The 17,507-nt window shown below is 38.6% G+C and overlaps 1 protein-coding gene across 1 annotated transcript in view; it reads right to left on the bottom strand.

Annotated features, from left to right (window-relative positions):
- Positions 1 to 3,252: 3,252 nt before the first annotated feature.
- HAO1 (hydroxyacid oxidase (glycolate oxidase) 1) overlaps positions 3,253 to 17,507 on the bottom strand; it is a 55,312-nt gene continuing 41,057 nt past the window's right edge. Inside the window, exons 5-8 of the mRNA XM_008585548.1 lie at positions 12,669 to 12,760; positions 5,923 to 6,081; positions 5,741 to 5,810; positions 3,253 to 3,640 (exon numbers count right to left, since the gene is read on the bottom strand). Of these exons, the coding sequence (XP_008583770.1) occupies positions 3,570 to 3,640; positions 5,741 to 5,810; positions 5,923 to 6,081; positions 12,669 to 12,760 (392 nt within the window). The 3' untranslated portion in view covers positions 3,253 to 3,569. The remainder of the gene's footprint in view (positions 3,641 to 5,740; positions 5,811 to 5,922; positions 6,082 to 12,668; positions 12,761 to 17,507) is intronic.

The following is a 17,507-nucleotide window of genomic DNA, read 5'->3' on the forward strand; positions in this document are numbered from 1 at the left end:
ATATAATGAGCAAAAGAAATCAAATACCAATGCAAATACTATGTGGATCCACTTATATGAAGTTCAAAACTAGTCAAAACCAATGAATGGTAATAAAAGTCAGGACAGATTTACTTCTGGTGGAGAAAGCATTTTGAAGGATAACGGAAATGCTCTATATCTTGATCTAGGTGGTGGTCATTTGGGTGTATGTATACAATTTATCTACCTATACACTTAGGTTTGAGCACTTACACACTTCACTGCATGTATTTTTAACTCAATAAGAAATAAAATTAAACAAAAAAATCAATTGACTGAGGAGCACCTGGTCTTTTAAGGTGGGGCATGGCTTCTACCTATAGTCCACACCCAACAGCTGGCTCATTCAGCTGGCTGAATCAGAGTCTATGAGGTGGGGCAGCAGTATGTTTTAACAAGCTCTCTAGGTGATACTGAGATACTCTTAAAGTTTGAGAAACACTGCTCTAGATCACTATGTACATTAAACAATATACAAGAGACCCAGATTCAGCCTATACTAAACCAACCATTCCCTATTACCTCCTCCCCGAACATATTTCAAGAAACTCAGGAACAGAGAAGTCAGCAGCTTCCTCAAAGAACTTCTACAAGTTTAAGTAACAAAACCTGTTGCAAAAGAGATGTGCAACCAACACACTTCATTCTTGTTTCAAACATCAGATACTTGTCACAACTGGATTCGAGTCACAACTGGATTCAAGTCACTCTTTAAAAAAGTAAACATGACAACTGTATATCTTTCTGATTGTAGGAAAAATAACAGATATAATGCATTCAGGTATATTCCAACTACAAAAAAATAGATGGAAACGGACATTCAAGGAGATAGCATGGCGCAGGAGATAGTAAAAAGGATGAGAAATTCACAAATTAAGACTGCTAGTACCCATTCTTGTGGCAATTTGCATAAAACTTACATAAAACATCATTTGTAGATTTCCATTTTCTGGGAATTTAGCTTTTCAGCAAGCTACCACGTGACCGCATACTATGACGTAGCCAGAATGGACATGCTGTGCTGTCAGCAAAGGCATTTCTGATTCAGTCAGGGGAATCAAGGAGTTATATATACCTATTCATTGACTAATATTAATTGGAAAAGCATAAAATACATGATATGACAATAATATCCCCCCTTTGAATTTGGGGAAAAAGTCAAGGGGTAACTATTTATTTTCATCAGATTAGGTGATTTATTTTTATCAGACTTGGATATAATTTCAGGAAAAAAATTTATTCATCCATGTTAGTATTTAGAAATGCCTTAGCATTTAGAGACAGGGAGAGTGAGAGATATAAGAATAATAAAACATAATAATAAGAATGAAAAAACCTAGTATAACAATCATACTTTAAGGTAGTGATTCTCTTAATTTTTTTTCATTCAATACCTCACAGTGGTTGAACAACTAGGGAGATGTTGAAAATCAGCTCCAAAAATACTTTGGCTACAAAGTTTACCTTCCATTTTTCGAATGCTTGTTTTCACGGGCATGCCACCAGCATAGTCCACAGGACTCCACGCTCAGAAGGGGTCTCATCCTTGAGTTTTGATGCTGTGTGGTTGTTGGTTTGAAATCCTCAATAATTTTATCTTTGACTTTGTGTTTTGTAAGTGAAGTTCAATGAGACAATGGAATGTGCAGGGGTGGGGAGCCTTGGAGCCTAGTGCTATGGGTCAAATCTGTCCCCCAAAAGTTCGTGTATTGGTAACTTGATCTCCCCTGTAAGGGCGTTAAGAGGGTGGGAGATGTGATTATGGTATTTGAAAGATGGGGCCTCTGAGTGGAATCTGGATCATGAGGACCATGTCCTCGTGAATAGATTAATCCATTCATGGAATAATGGGTTGATAGTTTAATAGGTTGTCATAGGTGTGGTTCTGATGCCTTTATAAGGAGTGCAGATGAAAGAGCTTATGCCATTCTCACCATGTGATTGCCTGCATCACCATGGGACCCTGTGGAGAGTTCCCACCCAGAAGAAGGCTCTCACCAGATGTGCCTCTGGACCTTGGACCTTCCAGCCTCCAAAACTTAAGAAATAAATTCCATTTCTTTATAAATTACCCAGTTTCAGTCATTCTGTTATAGGTAACAGAAAACAAACTAATACACCTAGCATCCTACATTATTCTATTTCCTACCACCTTCTCAAGTCCCCTGAGGGGTTTCTTGGCTGCTGGCTCTACTGCCCTGCCCAGTAATGGCTGCCCTCCACCCCTGGTGGGGTCGTGGACATGGACGAAGGAAGGGTTAAGTAAGGCAAGTTGCATGGGAGGGTTTACACTTGCCCTGTGGGTATCCCCGGGCCCCAAGGAAGGGTGACATTAAATAGCAAATAAAAGACACTATTACATGGGCCAGCCCGGTGGCGCACTGCTACAGTGCCCCGCTTGGGAGCGCGGCGGCGCTTCCGCCGAGGGTTCGGATCCCACATACAGACCGGCCGCTCACTGGCTGAGCGAGGTGCGGGCGCAACACCAAGGGTTGCGATCCTGTTGCCAGTCCCGGTCGGGTACGGGCGCGACACTGAGGGTTGCGATCCGTTGCCGGTCACGAAAAAAGACAAAAAGGAAAAAAAAAGACACTATTACAGGTTAAGAGAAAAACTACGGGAGAAAGAAAAAAGCCATTTTCCTTTTTATTGAATAAAGGGCCCACATTTTCATTTAGCATGATCCTCACACATTATGTAGCTGGCCCTGTATGTGACTATAAATGGGAAAGAAGCAAAAAAGTAAAGAGGAGGAACAAGGGGATAGAGGAGAATTAGTGGTGTATGCATAAAGGAAATGGAGACATGATTAAAGTTCAGAGATTAAACGCCTGAATTCCACATTGTTACAAATGGACCAGATACGTATATTCTTTTCAAAAAGTGTTTTATTTCATTCTGAGTATGAAGTAATATACATCAGAAAACATTCAGATATATTCAGACACTAAAGATGTGATTAGAAATCTACATTCAAAGAAGTAGCGTAGCTCTGGGTATTAAAAAGTACCTAGAAGATGACAAATTACCGGCACCCATTGCACTTCTATTTCAGTGCTACCTTCTCAATGTTGTGAATCTGTTTCTGTTTCTCCTGTTTCTTCAGGCACTTCCCACATTTTGAACATGAGCTTACAACTCAAGAAACCTTGTTTTAAGGATATCTAAACACAATGTAGGTTAATAAACAGTGAGATTATTACCTTTTTACCTGGTCACTACCTCCAATTTACCAAAGGATATCTTTTCTTTTCCAGCCCTTTAGCCTGCCAGGGGATGACGTTTTCTAAGCACATTTTCAATGTTTTCTTTTTAACAGTTGATATATTTCCAGGATGCAAGTCCATTTCTTTCTAAAAGGTTCCTGGGACACCGATTGAAAAGTCAAAAGCAATGAACTGAAAGGGATTGCTATTTTGTTGAGAAGAACGACACCCTTTGTATCGAAGTGGGGAATTACAGGCTGTGGTCACTTTCTGCACAGTGTCTCTTTGTCAAGTAATACATGCTGAAAAAAAATAATACAGATGGGAAAATATTGTGCACTGTCAGATCTTGGAAACAGCCAAAGGATTTTTTCTCACCAATGTCTTGTCGATGACTTTCACATTCTGGCACCCTGAAAAAATAATGCATACATTTAATATGAAATGAATGCAATAATAATCAGGCAGGTAATCGTTTTCCCAAGGAATGTAAAACTTGACAAATGTAAGGTTTATGATTCAAGGTAGGCTTGCCAAATCTTATGTGGCATGAGACCATTTTTATTACCTAAACAGTCCTTAACACAAAATGACTGGCACATATTTTTATTAACACAAAGAGTATATTCTTTCTGCCATATTTAATAGAGAGTCAGTGGCTGAAAGCTCTCTTTTAGGATATGTCTGTAGCAAATTAAAATGTGTAGTGAGGATTCACAGAATGGCATTCTTCTCATTGCAGTTTTGTCTGCACAGGCTTAACACAGTAGTGAGTAGACCTTGTATCTCAGGAGTTCCATAGTTGCAGACAATCTGGATCATATAGATCACAGAAAATGAAACTCTCTTTACCTTCAGAAATGGAGTAGTTGATTATTAACTCAAGGCCATTCTTTACAGCTAGGGTTTTATTTTGAGGAAAATACAAAACAGTCACTAGTAATAATAGCATTTATTTGTTTATTCATTTGACAGATATTTATCATTTATGTGCCAGGCACTCTCTAGGCACTGGAAATACCACAGTGAAGACAAAATAGCTTTCTGCTTCACCCTTTTTATATCCCAGAGGGGAAACAGATAATACATGACACTTATAGCTAAAAAATAAATTACAAGGGATATGATATATAGAAGGTGATAGGTGCTATGGAAAAAGAAGGAAATAAGAACACGGAAATAAAACTGGAAGTTGAATGGATGGGTGGAGAATAGATTGCTACTTTAAATAGAGTGGTTGGGATGGGCCCCTTTGAGAAAGTATGATTTACGTGAAAGCTTGAAGGAAGAAAGAAAGTTATCCATGTAGACATCTGGGGGAAGAGCATCCCAACAGAGGGAGCAGCCAATGCAAAAGCCCCATGACTGAAACATGTCTAACATTGTCACAGAACATCAAGGAGCCAAATGTGGTCTGGATGGAATAAGTAAGGGTGACAGAAGCAGGATTTGTGATCAGAAATGTCACAGAGGGCTGCTAGTTAGATCACTTGGGAAGAGTGTGGTGCTGATAACACCAAGGTCAATGGTTCAGATTCCTGTACTTGCCAGCTGCCAAAAAAAGAAAAAAGAAAAGAAAGAAAGGTCACAGGGATCAGCCTGATACTCCATTGTAAGGACTTTGGTGTTTATTTTGAGTAAATCAAGAACCATCGGAGGATTCTGATCAGAAGAGTAACATGATGTGAACAAACTTTTTTTTTTTTTTTGTCTTTTTGGTGACCGGCCGCACCGCACTCAACCAGTGAGCAAACCGGCCATCCCCATATAGGATCCAAACTAACTCGGCCCTGAACTAACTTTTAATAGGATCATCCTGGCTGCATGATCAGAATAGACTGGAGAGGGAAGGTGGGTAAGGACAGAGGGACAGACTTGCAATATGCACAGGAAGAGATATGATGATGACTCTGACTAGGGTGGTGGCAATAGAGGTGGTGAGTGAGGTCAGATTCTGATTGTATTTTGCAGACAGTGTCCCTATGTACATGAGGTTGTGAGAGAAAAGAAGAGTCAAGAATGACTCAAGATTTTTGTCCTAAGCAGCTAAAACAATGGTATTAACATGAACTGAGACTGGAGAGAATGCAGGTGGAGCAGTTTTAATGGAGAAAGTTAGCAGCTTAGTTTAGGGCAGGTAAGGTTTGAGATGCCACTTAGAAAACCAAGTGGAGATGTTGACTGGCCAGCTAGATTTATGTGTTCATGTGTTATGAGATGAGGAAGAACACAATGTAACATCCACCCGTAGGTACTCATACCCACCAAAACTCCCAATAAGACTGTCAAAGACAGAGGCTAAGTGACTGCTCTAGACTGTGCATGTTGTAGAGTTCCTCAGTTCAGAGAAAGCTCGGTGCTGGAGCTGCAAATATGAAGTTAACGTAAAATTTAATATGCACAAGATGATCCCATGCTCTTTCCTCTTAAATTCACTTATCTCCACCAACAAGCCTGGCTTAAAAACTAGAGCACACACAAAAAAAGTCACACAGGAGAATGATGGGTCTTACCACTCAGAGCCATGGCCAAATGGAATTCTTCCTTCAGTATCTCAAGGACATCTTGGACACCTTTCTCCCCCTATCCAAGTAAAAGATACAGAACTATTGTGTCAGTCAGTCTGACTTGATCCATTCATTTATTTCACTGTTGAATCATTCTGTTTTATATATTTATTTCTTTGTCCAATTACCTGGAGAGCTAAGCCCCATATGATGGGTCTCCCCACAAACACAGCCTTGGCACCCAGAGCCAGAGCTTTCAAGACATCAGTGCCTTTCCGCACACCCCCATCTAGAAAGACTTCCACCTTTCCTTCCACTGCCTCCACAATTTCTGGCAGAGCATCAATCTGTGGAGAGAAGAGGCCAACAATGTGACTCTATTAATGTTGAATTGTTATTCAACTCCACCTGCAAAGACAACTGGCCCATCAAGCTAAGGCTTACAGTTGAAGAAGCTAAGTAGGTTTGGGGTCCACAGTACAATATTTCCTCTTGAAAAAAAGGGGTACGAATCCTTTTAACTAAAAAACCAACTAAATTTGTAATTGAGTGGCTTATTTTTCTTTCAAAGTTCAACTTTGTTGTTTTGCTTTGTTTTTGTTTTTCTGTTGCTATTATTCAAATTCAGAGATCTTCATGAAAAAAATACAGATATAATTTTAAAACACTTGATATTTTATAGCTTTCTTATAAAAGAATAAAAGTAAATGGAGTAACTTCTTGATATATGTTATTCTTAACATTATTTACACATTGCAAATCAGGTGTTAAAATTCATGCTCAGATGATAGTGTTAGAAGCAATGGTGTATTAAAAATACAAACATCACTAGTAATGAAAAACTTAATCTGTGATTTCCTCCTTCAATATACTTTGCATCCAGCCATATATTAAATAAGCTCTCTATGAAAATATTTTTCTTACTTTTATAGGAATATGACCACATGCACCTTGAAGGTCTTCGTCTTGACTGGCAATTGATGATGGGCTTGTTACCACTGGAGGCTTCAGATCCTCCTAGAGATTGATCTGGCAGATTGCATTATTGTTCCTGATTCTTTATACATCTCTGAATTCACTCTCTTTCCAAAGCAACTTCACAGTTTCTCCCATTAAAAGGAACAGAGTTCACTTGCCCACACCCTGACTTCAGCCTTGGGTCATGTCACCTACTTTGGCCAATTACACATCAGAAGAGGTGATGGAGTGCCAATTCTGGGCACAGGACTTAAGCAACCTAACATACTTCTACTTACTCTTTTGCACCTCTGCTATGTACCATGAGAAGGAAGCAGAGCTATCCCAGCCATGCCCAACTGGACCTGAAACTTGGAGCATGGCCACCTGACTAGTACCAAGCCTAGATCAGTAGATCCCAGGTGACAAAAAGATTCAAGGGAATAAATGATTGTTGATTTTAATCCCTGAGTTTAAAATCTTTTGTTTTATAGCATCATGTGGCAATAGCTAACTGATACAATTTACTACTTTGATGTAAATATCTGCATTGAGAATGGAGTAATTCCTGTAAGTCAAAATCTGTAGAAATTATGTACATCCACCCAAAAATGTTTAAATGAAAAATTAAGTCCAGTTCCCATTTAAAATGTATGCTGAAGAAGCTACCATTCACTCAAGTATACTTTTTTACAGAAATAATTATGCTGAAATCGCTCAAAGGCTTTTCTACTTCTCCCCTTAAGATTTTAGAGGCTAAAGTTAAAGAGAGTTTCACATAAAAAGTTGAAGACCAAACACGACTACAGATTTGGAGGAAGTGAAGGCAACATTTGGCATGTATCCCCTAAACATTGGCAGATAATGTGATTTTCCCCTTTCCCTTTTGGCTTTTCTGCCTTGCCAAACATGCTTTGGATCCATTTACATATGTCCCTTTACCTATACATAATCCTCCTTTTACATTCAAGCAAGTTACATCAACATATAAATGCTACAATTTCCAAGCCATGATGCAAGCTATAATTAAGCATATTTCCCCATTTGAAACCAGAACCAAAGAAAAATATTAGCTAGCTTGGGTTCAATACACATTTTCAAAGTCATATAAATCAAGTCTGTTCAGGTTATTTCCAATTTCTAACCTGGCCTACAAGTAAACTAATAAGGGTACTTAAAATGTGAATCCTGGGTAATATAACAGAGCTCAGATCCGTGTTTTAGGTGTCTGTGGACAAGAATACTCCATCTGTTGCTGAGCATTTCTATCCTCCCCTTTTTCTTTCAGTAGCTCTAGTTTTCCTAGGTGTATATTATGTAAAATAATTCTGATCGGAGCATATTAAAAGTATAAATATAGTAGACAAACCTACTATGTTATGGCCCTGTTTATGTTTCCTTCTTTTCAGCTTGCTACACATCTCGGAGGCCATTCATTTCAGCTGTTCTTTCCTTAGTGCTTTTTTAAACAACTAATCATGGGCTTAACTCCCCTGGAATTCATCTCCTGGAAAACGTAGTAAGATCCTTATATACTGTGCTCATTCATCTCTCTCTTCACTGATTTATCAAACACTTTATTGAGAGTCTGGTATATTCAATGCACTATGCCAGGCAGTTTAAGGGATATGAAAAAAATCCCACAAGGATGTGAAAAAAAATCCCCCAGAGAAAAAGAGAATCTTCTTTCCCATTCTTGTTCAAATCTCACTCTTCCAGGATGCTAGCTGTCTACTCCCCAAAACTTCTACTCACAGGGAGCTCTTACCTTTCTATCTTACTGTAGCATCCGTTTTATACTCTTGATTTCTGATATTTTAGGTATGAAACCCTTTGCTCAAACCAAAGCAGTTGAACATAAACAAAAACAGATAAAACCAGAGCTGCTCACTACCCATAAATTCTCCCATGACTTTCTACACCAGTCCACCTATCACAGTTCACCAGATAGCCCTGGGAGGTTTCTACTAGCACACTTAGAAAATCACTGGTCCATAGCTGAGTGTTTGCAACTGCAAAAATGGCTACTGTCTTCATTTACTTGCAAGGTCATGGAAGGTGTGGGTGGGGAGCACATGAGGGAGACTGTGTTTCCCCACCCCTTCTATCTGAACTGGCCCTGTGATTTGCTTTCCCCAAGAGAATGTAGAAGTGACAGTGTGCCAGTTCTAAGCCTAGATCTCAGGAAGCCTGGCATGCTCCCACTTACTCTCTAGTGTTCTCATGAGAACCATCCCAGCTGGCATGCTGGAAGGTGTGAGACAATGCCGAGCTGTCCCTGCTGAGCTCATTCTACACAACCTGGCCTAGCAGACCCAGCGGCTGACTGAAGGCACATATGAGTGAGCCCAGCCCAAACCAGAAAAGCCTACCAGAAGATTCAGCCAAAATTCCCATCCTGTAAAACTGTAAAATGAATAAATGGCTACTGCTTTTTTAGCCAGTAAGTTTCAGAGTGGTTGTTATACAGCAAAAGCCTACTGATACATCAAGGGTTTGTCAAAGATGGAATTTCATGGACTTCTTTTTAAACGAAAAAAGTCTCTTAGATCTCACAGAACATGCCCAAGGACTCAATCTGGGAAACACTGACTTATACTGATACATCAAGGGTTTGTCAAAGATGGAATTTCATGGACTTCTTTTTAAACAAAAAAAGTCTCTTAGATCTCACAGAACATGCCCAAGGACTCAATCTGGGAAACACTGACTTAACCTAAATACTTATGCTGTAAAAATATTCTTCAGTTGAGAATTTTCACTGGAAAAGAACATCATATTTTTAAGCTTAAGGTAGTTTGGGTCTAGTTAGCATCAAAACAAAAATGCAAACTTGAAAAACAAAAATGTTCCTAGTATTCAAGCACTCCAGAGAATCTGTCTTTAGATCCCAGTTTGAGAAGCTCTAGTGCTATGGATTTTAGAAATTGATTTAATTCTATCATATTATTCTCTGATCACTTCAAGGCCAATCTGGGTGACATTATTACCATGAAGGCAGGATCTTGACAAGATCTTACTTTTCACTCCTTTTGGCTACAGGAGAGGTCGGGTAGAAGATCTCAGAAGCAATGTATTAAGGTGAACTGAAGTTAAATTCCTGTTCTAGGATACCCAGGGAAAAGTTTTTCTCCATAAAGGAAACCCTGTGATTTGTAGAAATGTTGTCATCATAGAGTCCAGCCACTTACTTTTTGCTGCCAAGACAACACTATGAAGAGGCTCAGGCTTAAAAGTCTGACTTGCTCACCTAACTCAGCTCTTAAGAGAGCCAAGACAAGGACTCCAACCCAGGACTCCCATTTCAGTGCTCTTCCTATGACATCATGTTGCCTCTGTGGCTCTGACTAATGATGTCATAGAATCTGCAGGCCAGCAAGTCCTTCTGTGCATCTACTGAGACACTCTACACCACAGCCTCCTTCAAGCCTGTGGCCTTTCACCTCAAAGCCCACACACTGAGAGAAAACACTTTTCCCCATAAACCAAATCCTTCTTCACATTTCTCTCATCATCACGGGCCTTCAATTTGCTCTAAAGTGTGAGGTATCTCCTCTCATGCACACTGTGTGCAAAGGGGAGGGTTATTGTTTTTCTTAAACAGTCTAAGAGACCGCAACTCAAAAAGCCCTTTTAGGTAAGTTTCCATATCCCCTCAGCCAAAGGGAAATAAACCACACCAGTTAGATATTTTTCCCCTAAAATCTATTTAGATTTGATTTCAGTAGATTTATATTTTATTTTTAGAAAACAAACTTAATTTGGCCTGCACACTAAGTCTATGTCTTCATACACAAGTGAGGCATAAATCTAAGAGCCCAGAGTAGTGACCAATTTCTCCACCCTGCTCAGAGGAGGGCTCCCCTCTTCACCTCTATTTACCTGCAGGCAACATTTAATCTCACCTACTAAGATGCGTCTCTAGGAGTAAAGCTTGAGCTGAAAAGGGCTGACAAGTTGACAAGTTCCAGTTTTATGATTTTAAATTCTTGACTGTACAATCCTACAGTGTACAAAGACTTGGTTGGTTCCTACCATTAGTGCTTTAGGGAAAACTGTGAGTGTGATAGGCACACCCAGTATTCCCCTGCCACCATTTACTCTGCCATAAGACCCACACAAGTGCACTACAGATTTAGCTAAATCAGCCTGCCCATTCAATGAAATAATAATCCACTACTAATGGGCTAAATGATTTGTTCTACTTGACTTCCAGTTGTTTGAATAAATTCAACTGGTCATCCCAGTTACAGCCATCTATATAACAATGACTGTATAGTTCTGATAAAGGAAGGGAAATATACATGATGATCCATTTCAGAGAGAGGTCGTGATCTGGAAAGTTCTTCCACAGTATTTAGTGAATAAGTTATTTTTAATTTTGTTATATGGTATCAGTTTACTTTGCCTGTGATAAATCAAATTATCAAATGTTACATTTTAAAGACACAGAAGAAATAATCTGATATTTAAACTTCAAAAGATGAGAAACCAAGATTTAGACCGGAAATTGATTCCCTCTTCTCCTCAGCAGTTCATCCCTCCTCTTTTTCCTTGACTATGGTAATTGTCAAGGACATGTAATTGGTCTTCCTGCCTCTTGTCAGGCCAAAATCCAATTTGGAACTCATTGCTACTAAACCAAAGCTCTTCTGCTGCACATCTAATGACTCATAGTATTCAAGAACCTCTTCCTTTACCTATCCAGGCAGGTGTATTTCCCAGGACTCCCCCACTCTTACCAGGCACCACAAACAAGATGGATTACTTTGGTATTCCCCAAGCACATCTCACTACTTCCTATTCCACCTTTAGGCTCACAACTATAAAAATCTGGGTTTGAATGCAGACAAAGCAGAGGTAAAAGGCAGCAGCAACATCACCGCTCTGTCTGCAAGAACCTTGGCCAAGTCCCCTCAAGTGGAGAGCATGTAAGGAAACCAACTTTTAACACCCACACACAGCTCCTGAACCCCAGTCTGCATCATGAATCCATGCAGTGCATCCCAGGATATGTGTCTGTCTCCATGACTTTTGATCCATTTCTGATCTCCCAATCCTTGATCTTAGAATCTACCCCAGAGCCTCTGTTGGTTTCCTCAGCTTTGAGCCCCCTTGGGGCTAATTGCTCTCGGTTACAGTTTTAATTCAGCCCCTCAACTTTCAGGCAAGTTTAGCTTACTTTTGCATCTAGATTCTAGACTCTGATTTGCCTGTGACAGTGTATACAGTGTATAAAAACCATAGATGCATGCTGGAATCACCTCGGTAGCTTTGAAAAATACTGGTGCCTGTGCCACCTTATCCCCAGAGATTCTGATGAATTGATCTGGAGTGCAGCTTGGGTATGAAGTTCCCTGGGTGAACTTTAAAGAATGTGCAGCCCAAGGCAGTTCACAACTCAATCATAGTAGCCTATTTGCAGCCAACTTCCCCTCACCTGAGCCAGAGGACCTCTATCTCTTTTTCTCACCCCCATCCTACTCTGCAGCTTTTCAACCCCCACCTCTACAGGAAATTCCAGTCTGTCCCTGCTCCTGAGTTCTTGTCACAATTGTACTGATGATCTCAAAAACTTCACTGAAGCCTTTGCAACCCCACAATTGTCCACTAGCTCATCTTTTTTGGACTCGAATCACATAATTTTTTTTTCATACTCCAGTTTACATTATATCTATTCACCAATATGTATCGACGAATACAAGAATAATCCCTACCTGCAAATGTGCTATTATTTAACATTGACTTTCATAAGTTTACAAATAAATGTATTGTGCTAATTAAAAATAAATATATCAACTAATTTAGATAGTTATGAGCCACTAAACTTAAAATCTGAGATCTCACATATTCACACATATTTCACCTTGAATAATCACATAAAATATACATACAAAAGAGGTATACATAGAGACAGTCAAAGTTGTGATGGAAATGGGAACTTCAAAGAGAAATCCCAACATTCACTGAAACTCACAGTGGCTGGCACCCCATCAAGTTGTCGAGCCCCATGATTGGACACCAAGATCCCGTCCAAACCATGTTTAACTGCTTCCTTTGCATCATCACCTGGAAAGAACAAGACAACCGTCATATGGAAACCACAACAAAACATGAGGCTTAGAGGCCTCAGCATCCCAGTCAAAGAGAAACTACCCACCCCACCCCACCTTGCTCAATACTCTTAGCATAAAAATACACCTAAGGATTAGATCTAGAATATTAATGGTAATTTTCTTGGCCCCAAAATTTAGCACTTATAACAATCTAATTATGGAATAAAATTATCAGTCGATAGTAAATTGACAGTTATATTGTATTTATCTTTACAAGGATATATTCCTGCTAAGTACATTTTAATTAATAAGATCATACTAAATTTTCACTTAGCAGAATTATTTCTCTAAAACTTATATAACATAAAAGAATATATAAGTGACAAGCACTTTCAGTGTAACAGGCAATGAACAAATCTATTTCTGAAATATTCTTCAGGACAAAGTTTTTATAACTTTAGTAGCTATTTTAAGTTATATTGTTTTAAGTTATATTAAACGTTTTGCCTATCAAAATATATCAAAAAATGTAATGTTAAAATTGTATGCTAAATCTCTGACCATGCTTCAAAATACATTGATTTCTAAAAATTCAGTTTAAAAATATATTAATGTGCTCTTAAATCAACTTTTAACTTCTAAAAAATATTTTATATTTTAAACTATTATTTTCAGCATGCTTGCAGTAAAAACCGTTTGCGAATAAAATCACAAAAATAACACTGGTTCTCAAGTTTAACACTCAAATGTAGTACTAAGTTAAGCCAACTGGTTCAAGGTTGTAGTGAAAATCAAACTATGGTGACTTAAGCAGATGGATAAAGACAGAACACTGTATATATCTATAAATTCAGCAATATAAATTAAGGGCAGACTTGACTAAAAATAACTTTAAAAATACATAGGGGAATCTAATTCTGATTGTTTTAAAAATTATGCTAAAACACCATTTCAGATGGTGTCTCACAGCATACTAGTTTTGAAATATTCTCATTTCTTAAAATGATGCCAGTAATATTTTTCTTATAAAATTATAGGTATATGAAAATGTTAAACATACATGTTATGGACTGAATGTCTGTGTCTTTCCAAAATTCACATGTTGAATCCCTAACCCCCAATGTGGTAGGATTTGCAGACGGGCTCTTTGAAAAGTAATTAAAATTAGATCAGTTCATGAGGGTGGAGCCCTCATGATAAGATTTGTGCTCTAATAAGAAGAGACACCACAGAGCTTGCTTTCTCTCCCTCCCCTTACCCTGGGCTTGTACAAAGAAGAGGCCATGTGTGCACACAGAGGGAAGGCAGAAACCATTAATGCATCCATGCTGGTGCGATGAGCCTAGACTCCCAGCCTCCAGAATTGTGAGAAAATAAATTTCTGTTTTTAAAGCCACTCAGTCTACGATATTTTGTTACCACAGCTTGAGCTAGCTAAGACACACTATTATTATTATTATTATTATTATTATTATTATTATTATTATTATTATTGAATATACCTTTAAGGAATGCTATGACAAACTCTAAAATGTGATGAAATAGTATAAAAGGTCATCTAACATACAGATTGCCAGCATTTTCCAACTCCTTTATATGATCTCTATCCACTTGTAAGCCCGAGTTGTGTTATGCATTTGGTTGTATACTCCATATATGGTTGATATTCTATATTTATTTCATACTAAATATAAAATCTAATGTTTCTATGAAACTGTTTTCGACTGTTTAATCTAAGCATGCATTACATCTTGTGAGATCTCGCTGGCAACTTCTGAGCCACTCATGGGGAAAAGGCCTTAGCCTTAAGGTGAAAAGATGAGGTTTTTCCCACCCCATTAATTGCTTAATACTTTACATTTTATTGCTGCTTCATATTTGGACCATGCATGTTTTATTACACAGCTTTCTTATTCTGGATTTCTAGTTGCCTTTCTTTTCTCTCTTTTAGACTTTAGAATGCCCTTAAGTTCTTCAAACCTGTCAATTATTCTATCTAATCTATATAAGTGACCTTATTTTACCCTTGGGGACAGCCCCCTGGAGTCCTACTGTCCTGCTTTATTCGGCTGTGATTACTCCAGGCCTTACTCTCTACCTCTGTCCTGTATTCTGGATTTCTAGTTGCCTTTCTTTTCTCTCTTTTAGACTTTAGAATGCCCTTAAGTTCTTCAAACCTGTCAATTATTCTATCTAATCTATTTAAGTGACCTTATTTTACCCTTGGGGACAGCCCCCTGGAGCCCTACTGTCCTGCTTTATTCGGCTGTGATTACTCCAGGCCTTACTCTCTACCTCTGTCCTGTAGGATTACTCCTATGCTTTCTGAGTTGGATATCTTGTAGTCTGATGTATGCTCTCATTTGGTTTATGTTCTCATGTGTTTGTAGTACATTCCTTTGTAAATTCCTAAAAGAGGGATCCATGGGAGATAAATTTATAGAGCACTTGACCAACTTCTCTGTGTCTGGATGATAATTCCATTGGGTGTAACACTCTAGGTTGAAAAATCATTTTCCTCAGAGCCTTAAGACATTATTTCATTGTCTTCTAGTACTCATTGCTGACGTGAAGGCTGATGACAGTGTGACCCACATTCCTATATAAGTAAGCTGTTTTTTTTTTTTTTTCTCTCCTTACCTTATACACATTATTTTTCTGAAATTTCATAAGCAGTGTGATAAGCTGTGATTTGTTTTCTCAGTCTAATGGCTTGTGTGCCAGAAATTTTCTGCCTTTAATCACTTCCTCCCTGCCTCTTTCTTTCATTTTTTCTATCTGAAACCCCTATCAGTTGGATATTAGGGATTTTTAAGTGGTCACATCTCTCATTTATTTAATCATATTTTCTTTCTTTTTACCTCATGGTCATTGTTGTTGTACATTTTGAGAAGTACCGTTGACTTTATTGTTCAACAATTCTATCACAATTCTATTTATGATTCATAAATCATGTTTTTAGTCTTTGAGAGCTTTTTTATACTCTAATTTTCCCCTTTAAAAAAATATTAGTAGTCATGTTTTTAATCATTAGGAACTCTTTTTTATACTCTGATTTTCTTTTCATGGCTGACTCTTCCTATCTTGGTGTAATATATTTTCAACTTCTCTGAATATATCATTTGCATTTTTTAAAGTTATTTTTCTTGGTTTATCTCTTTACTCTGAGATTAGCTTTTCTATAGACTTATCTTGGTCTTTTGTTTTGGTGTTTCTGATATGCCTTATGATGCTAAATTTTCCATTTATACTTAAGGAAGAAAGATTGACAAGCTGCTATAGGATTCCTGGGCTGTTTTATAAATCAATTTCATTCCTGCCAAGTCTTTGCCTGGAGTGGAAATACTTTCTTGGAGCTCAATGTGAGGAAAAGCAAGAAATGTCAACTAAGAGGCTACTAGACTGTAAGTTCCTCAAATGTCAGAATGAGGACACTATTATGTCATATTGTAAATGCCACCTACCCCTATGAGGTCCTAGACACCCATTCATTTCTTTAGAAAGGATCATACTACCTATTGAGAGGTGAATGCCAAGTTGCCCATTGTTGCAGAAGAGGTGGGGGCTTGTGTCAGGAAGACTGCTGGCTGGTACAATAGCTCCACAAACAGATCTCCAGTCAATCCCCTTGCTTTCAGGCTGTACTTCCCCACCTCTGTCACAGACTGTATTTTGCAGAAATACAGTATTTTGCAGCTTCTCAGGCATTCCATTACATAGTTTCCCCCTGTCTCCTCTAGCGTTCCCTGAGAGAATACTTTGAGGTATACTTTTCTTTGCATTTTCCTCCTATCAACATGCTCCCCTACATCTTGATTCTTTCATAAATTTCTTGAAATGTGTCAGCAGTTTGTGTTCCTCATCTTCCTTTCCTTTGCTTCCATTGGACTGTATACCTTTGGATTTCTATATTTTAATTTCAGTGGGGGCTTGGGTTTAATAAGAGGGTACGTATGTATTCAGTTCATCATTTTGAACCAGAAACCTGGTGCACTATTATTTCAAACATACTTGGAAAATGGTTTTCTCAAGATATGGCCTTAAAGCACTTCTGTGGTGATAAGATCAGTGCTATCAGCATGCCCACCACCTCAAATTGCAATTGTTCCCCATGTCCCCCACCCAACCTTACCCCAATCCCCTTACCCTCTCTCCCCCAACCTTCTCTCCTCCTCCCCTCTCCCCCCAACTCCTGGCAACCCTAGGTCTGTTCTCTCCCTCTATAAGTCCAACATACCGCTACAGTATTTCTTTCCTTACTTCTTTTCTCTCTTAGCTCCCAATTCTCAGTGAGGACCAGCAGTATTTTTCCCTCTGTATCTGGCTAATTCCACTTAAAATAATTTTCTCCAAGCTCATCCATGTTGCTAAAAATGTCAGGATTTCATTCTTTTTAATGGCTGACTCATATTCCATTCTGTATATATACCAAAATTTCCTTATCCAGTCATACATAGATGGACATTTAGGTTGGCTCCATATCTTGGCTTTTGAAAATAAAGCTGTGAGGAACATGGAAGTGCGGGAATCCAGTCAACGTGATGATTTCCATTCCTTTGGGTATGTAACCAGAAGTGGCCTTTCTGGATCATATGGCAGTTCTATTTGTAGTTGTTTGAGAAACTTCATACTGTTTTCCATAGTGGCTGTACTAATTTTCAGTACCACCAACAGTGTAGAAGAATTCACCATTTCCCACATCCTCACCAGCATTTTATATTCTCAGTCATTTTTTATTCCAGTGAGCGGGAACCGGTCTG

The sequence above is a fragment of the Galeopterus variegatus genome, unplaced genomic scaffold, assembly GCF_000696425.1.
Source record: "Galeopterus variegatus unplaced genomic scaffold, G_variegatus-3.0.2 Scaffold3616, whole genome shotgun sequence".
NCBI classification, from domain to species: domain Eukaryota; kingdom Metazoa; phylum Chordata; class Mammalia; order Dermoptera; family Cynocephalidae; genus Galeopterus; species Galeopterus variegatus.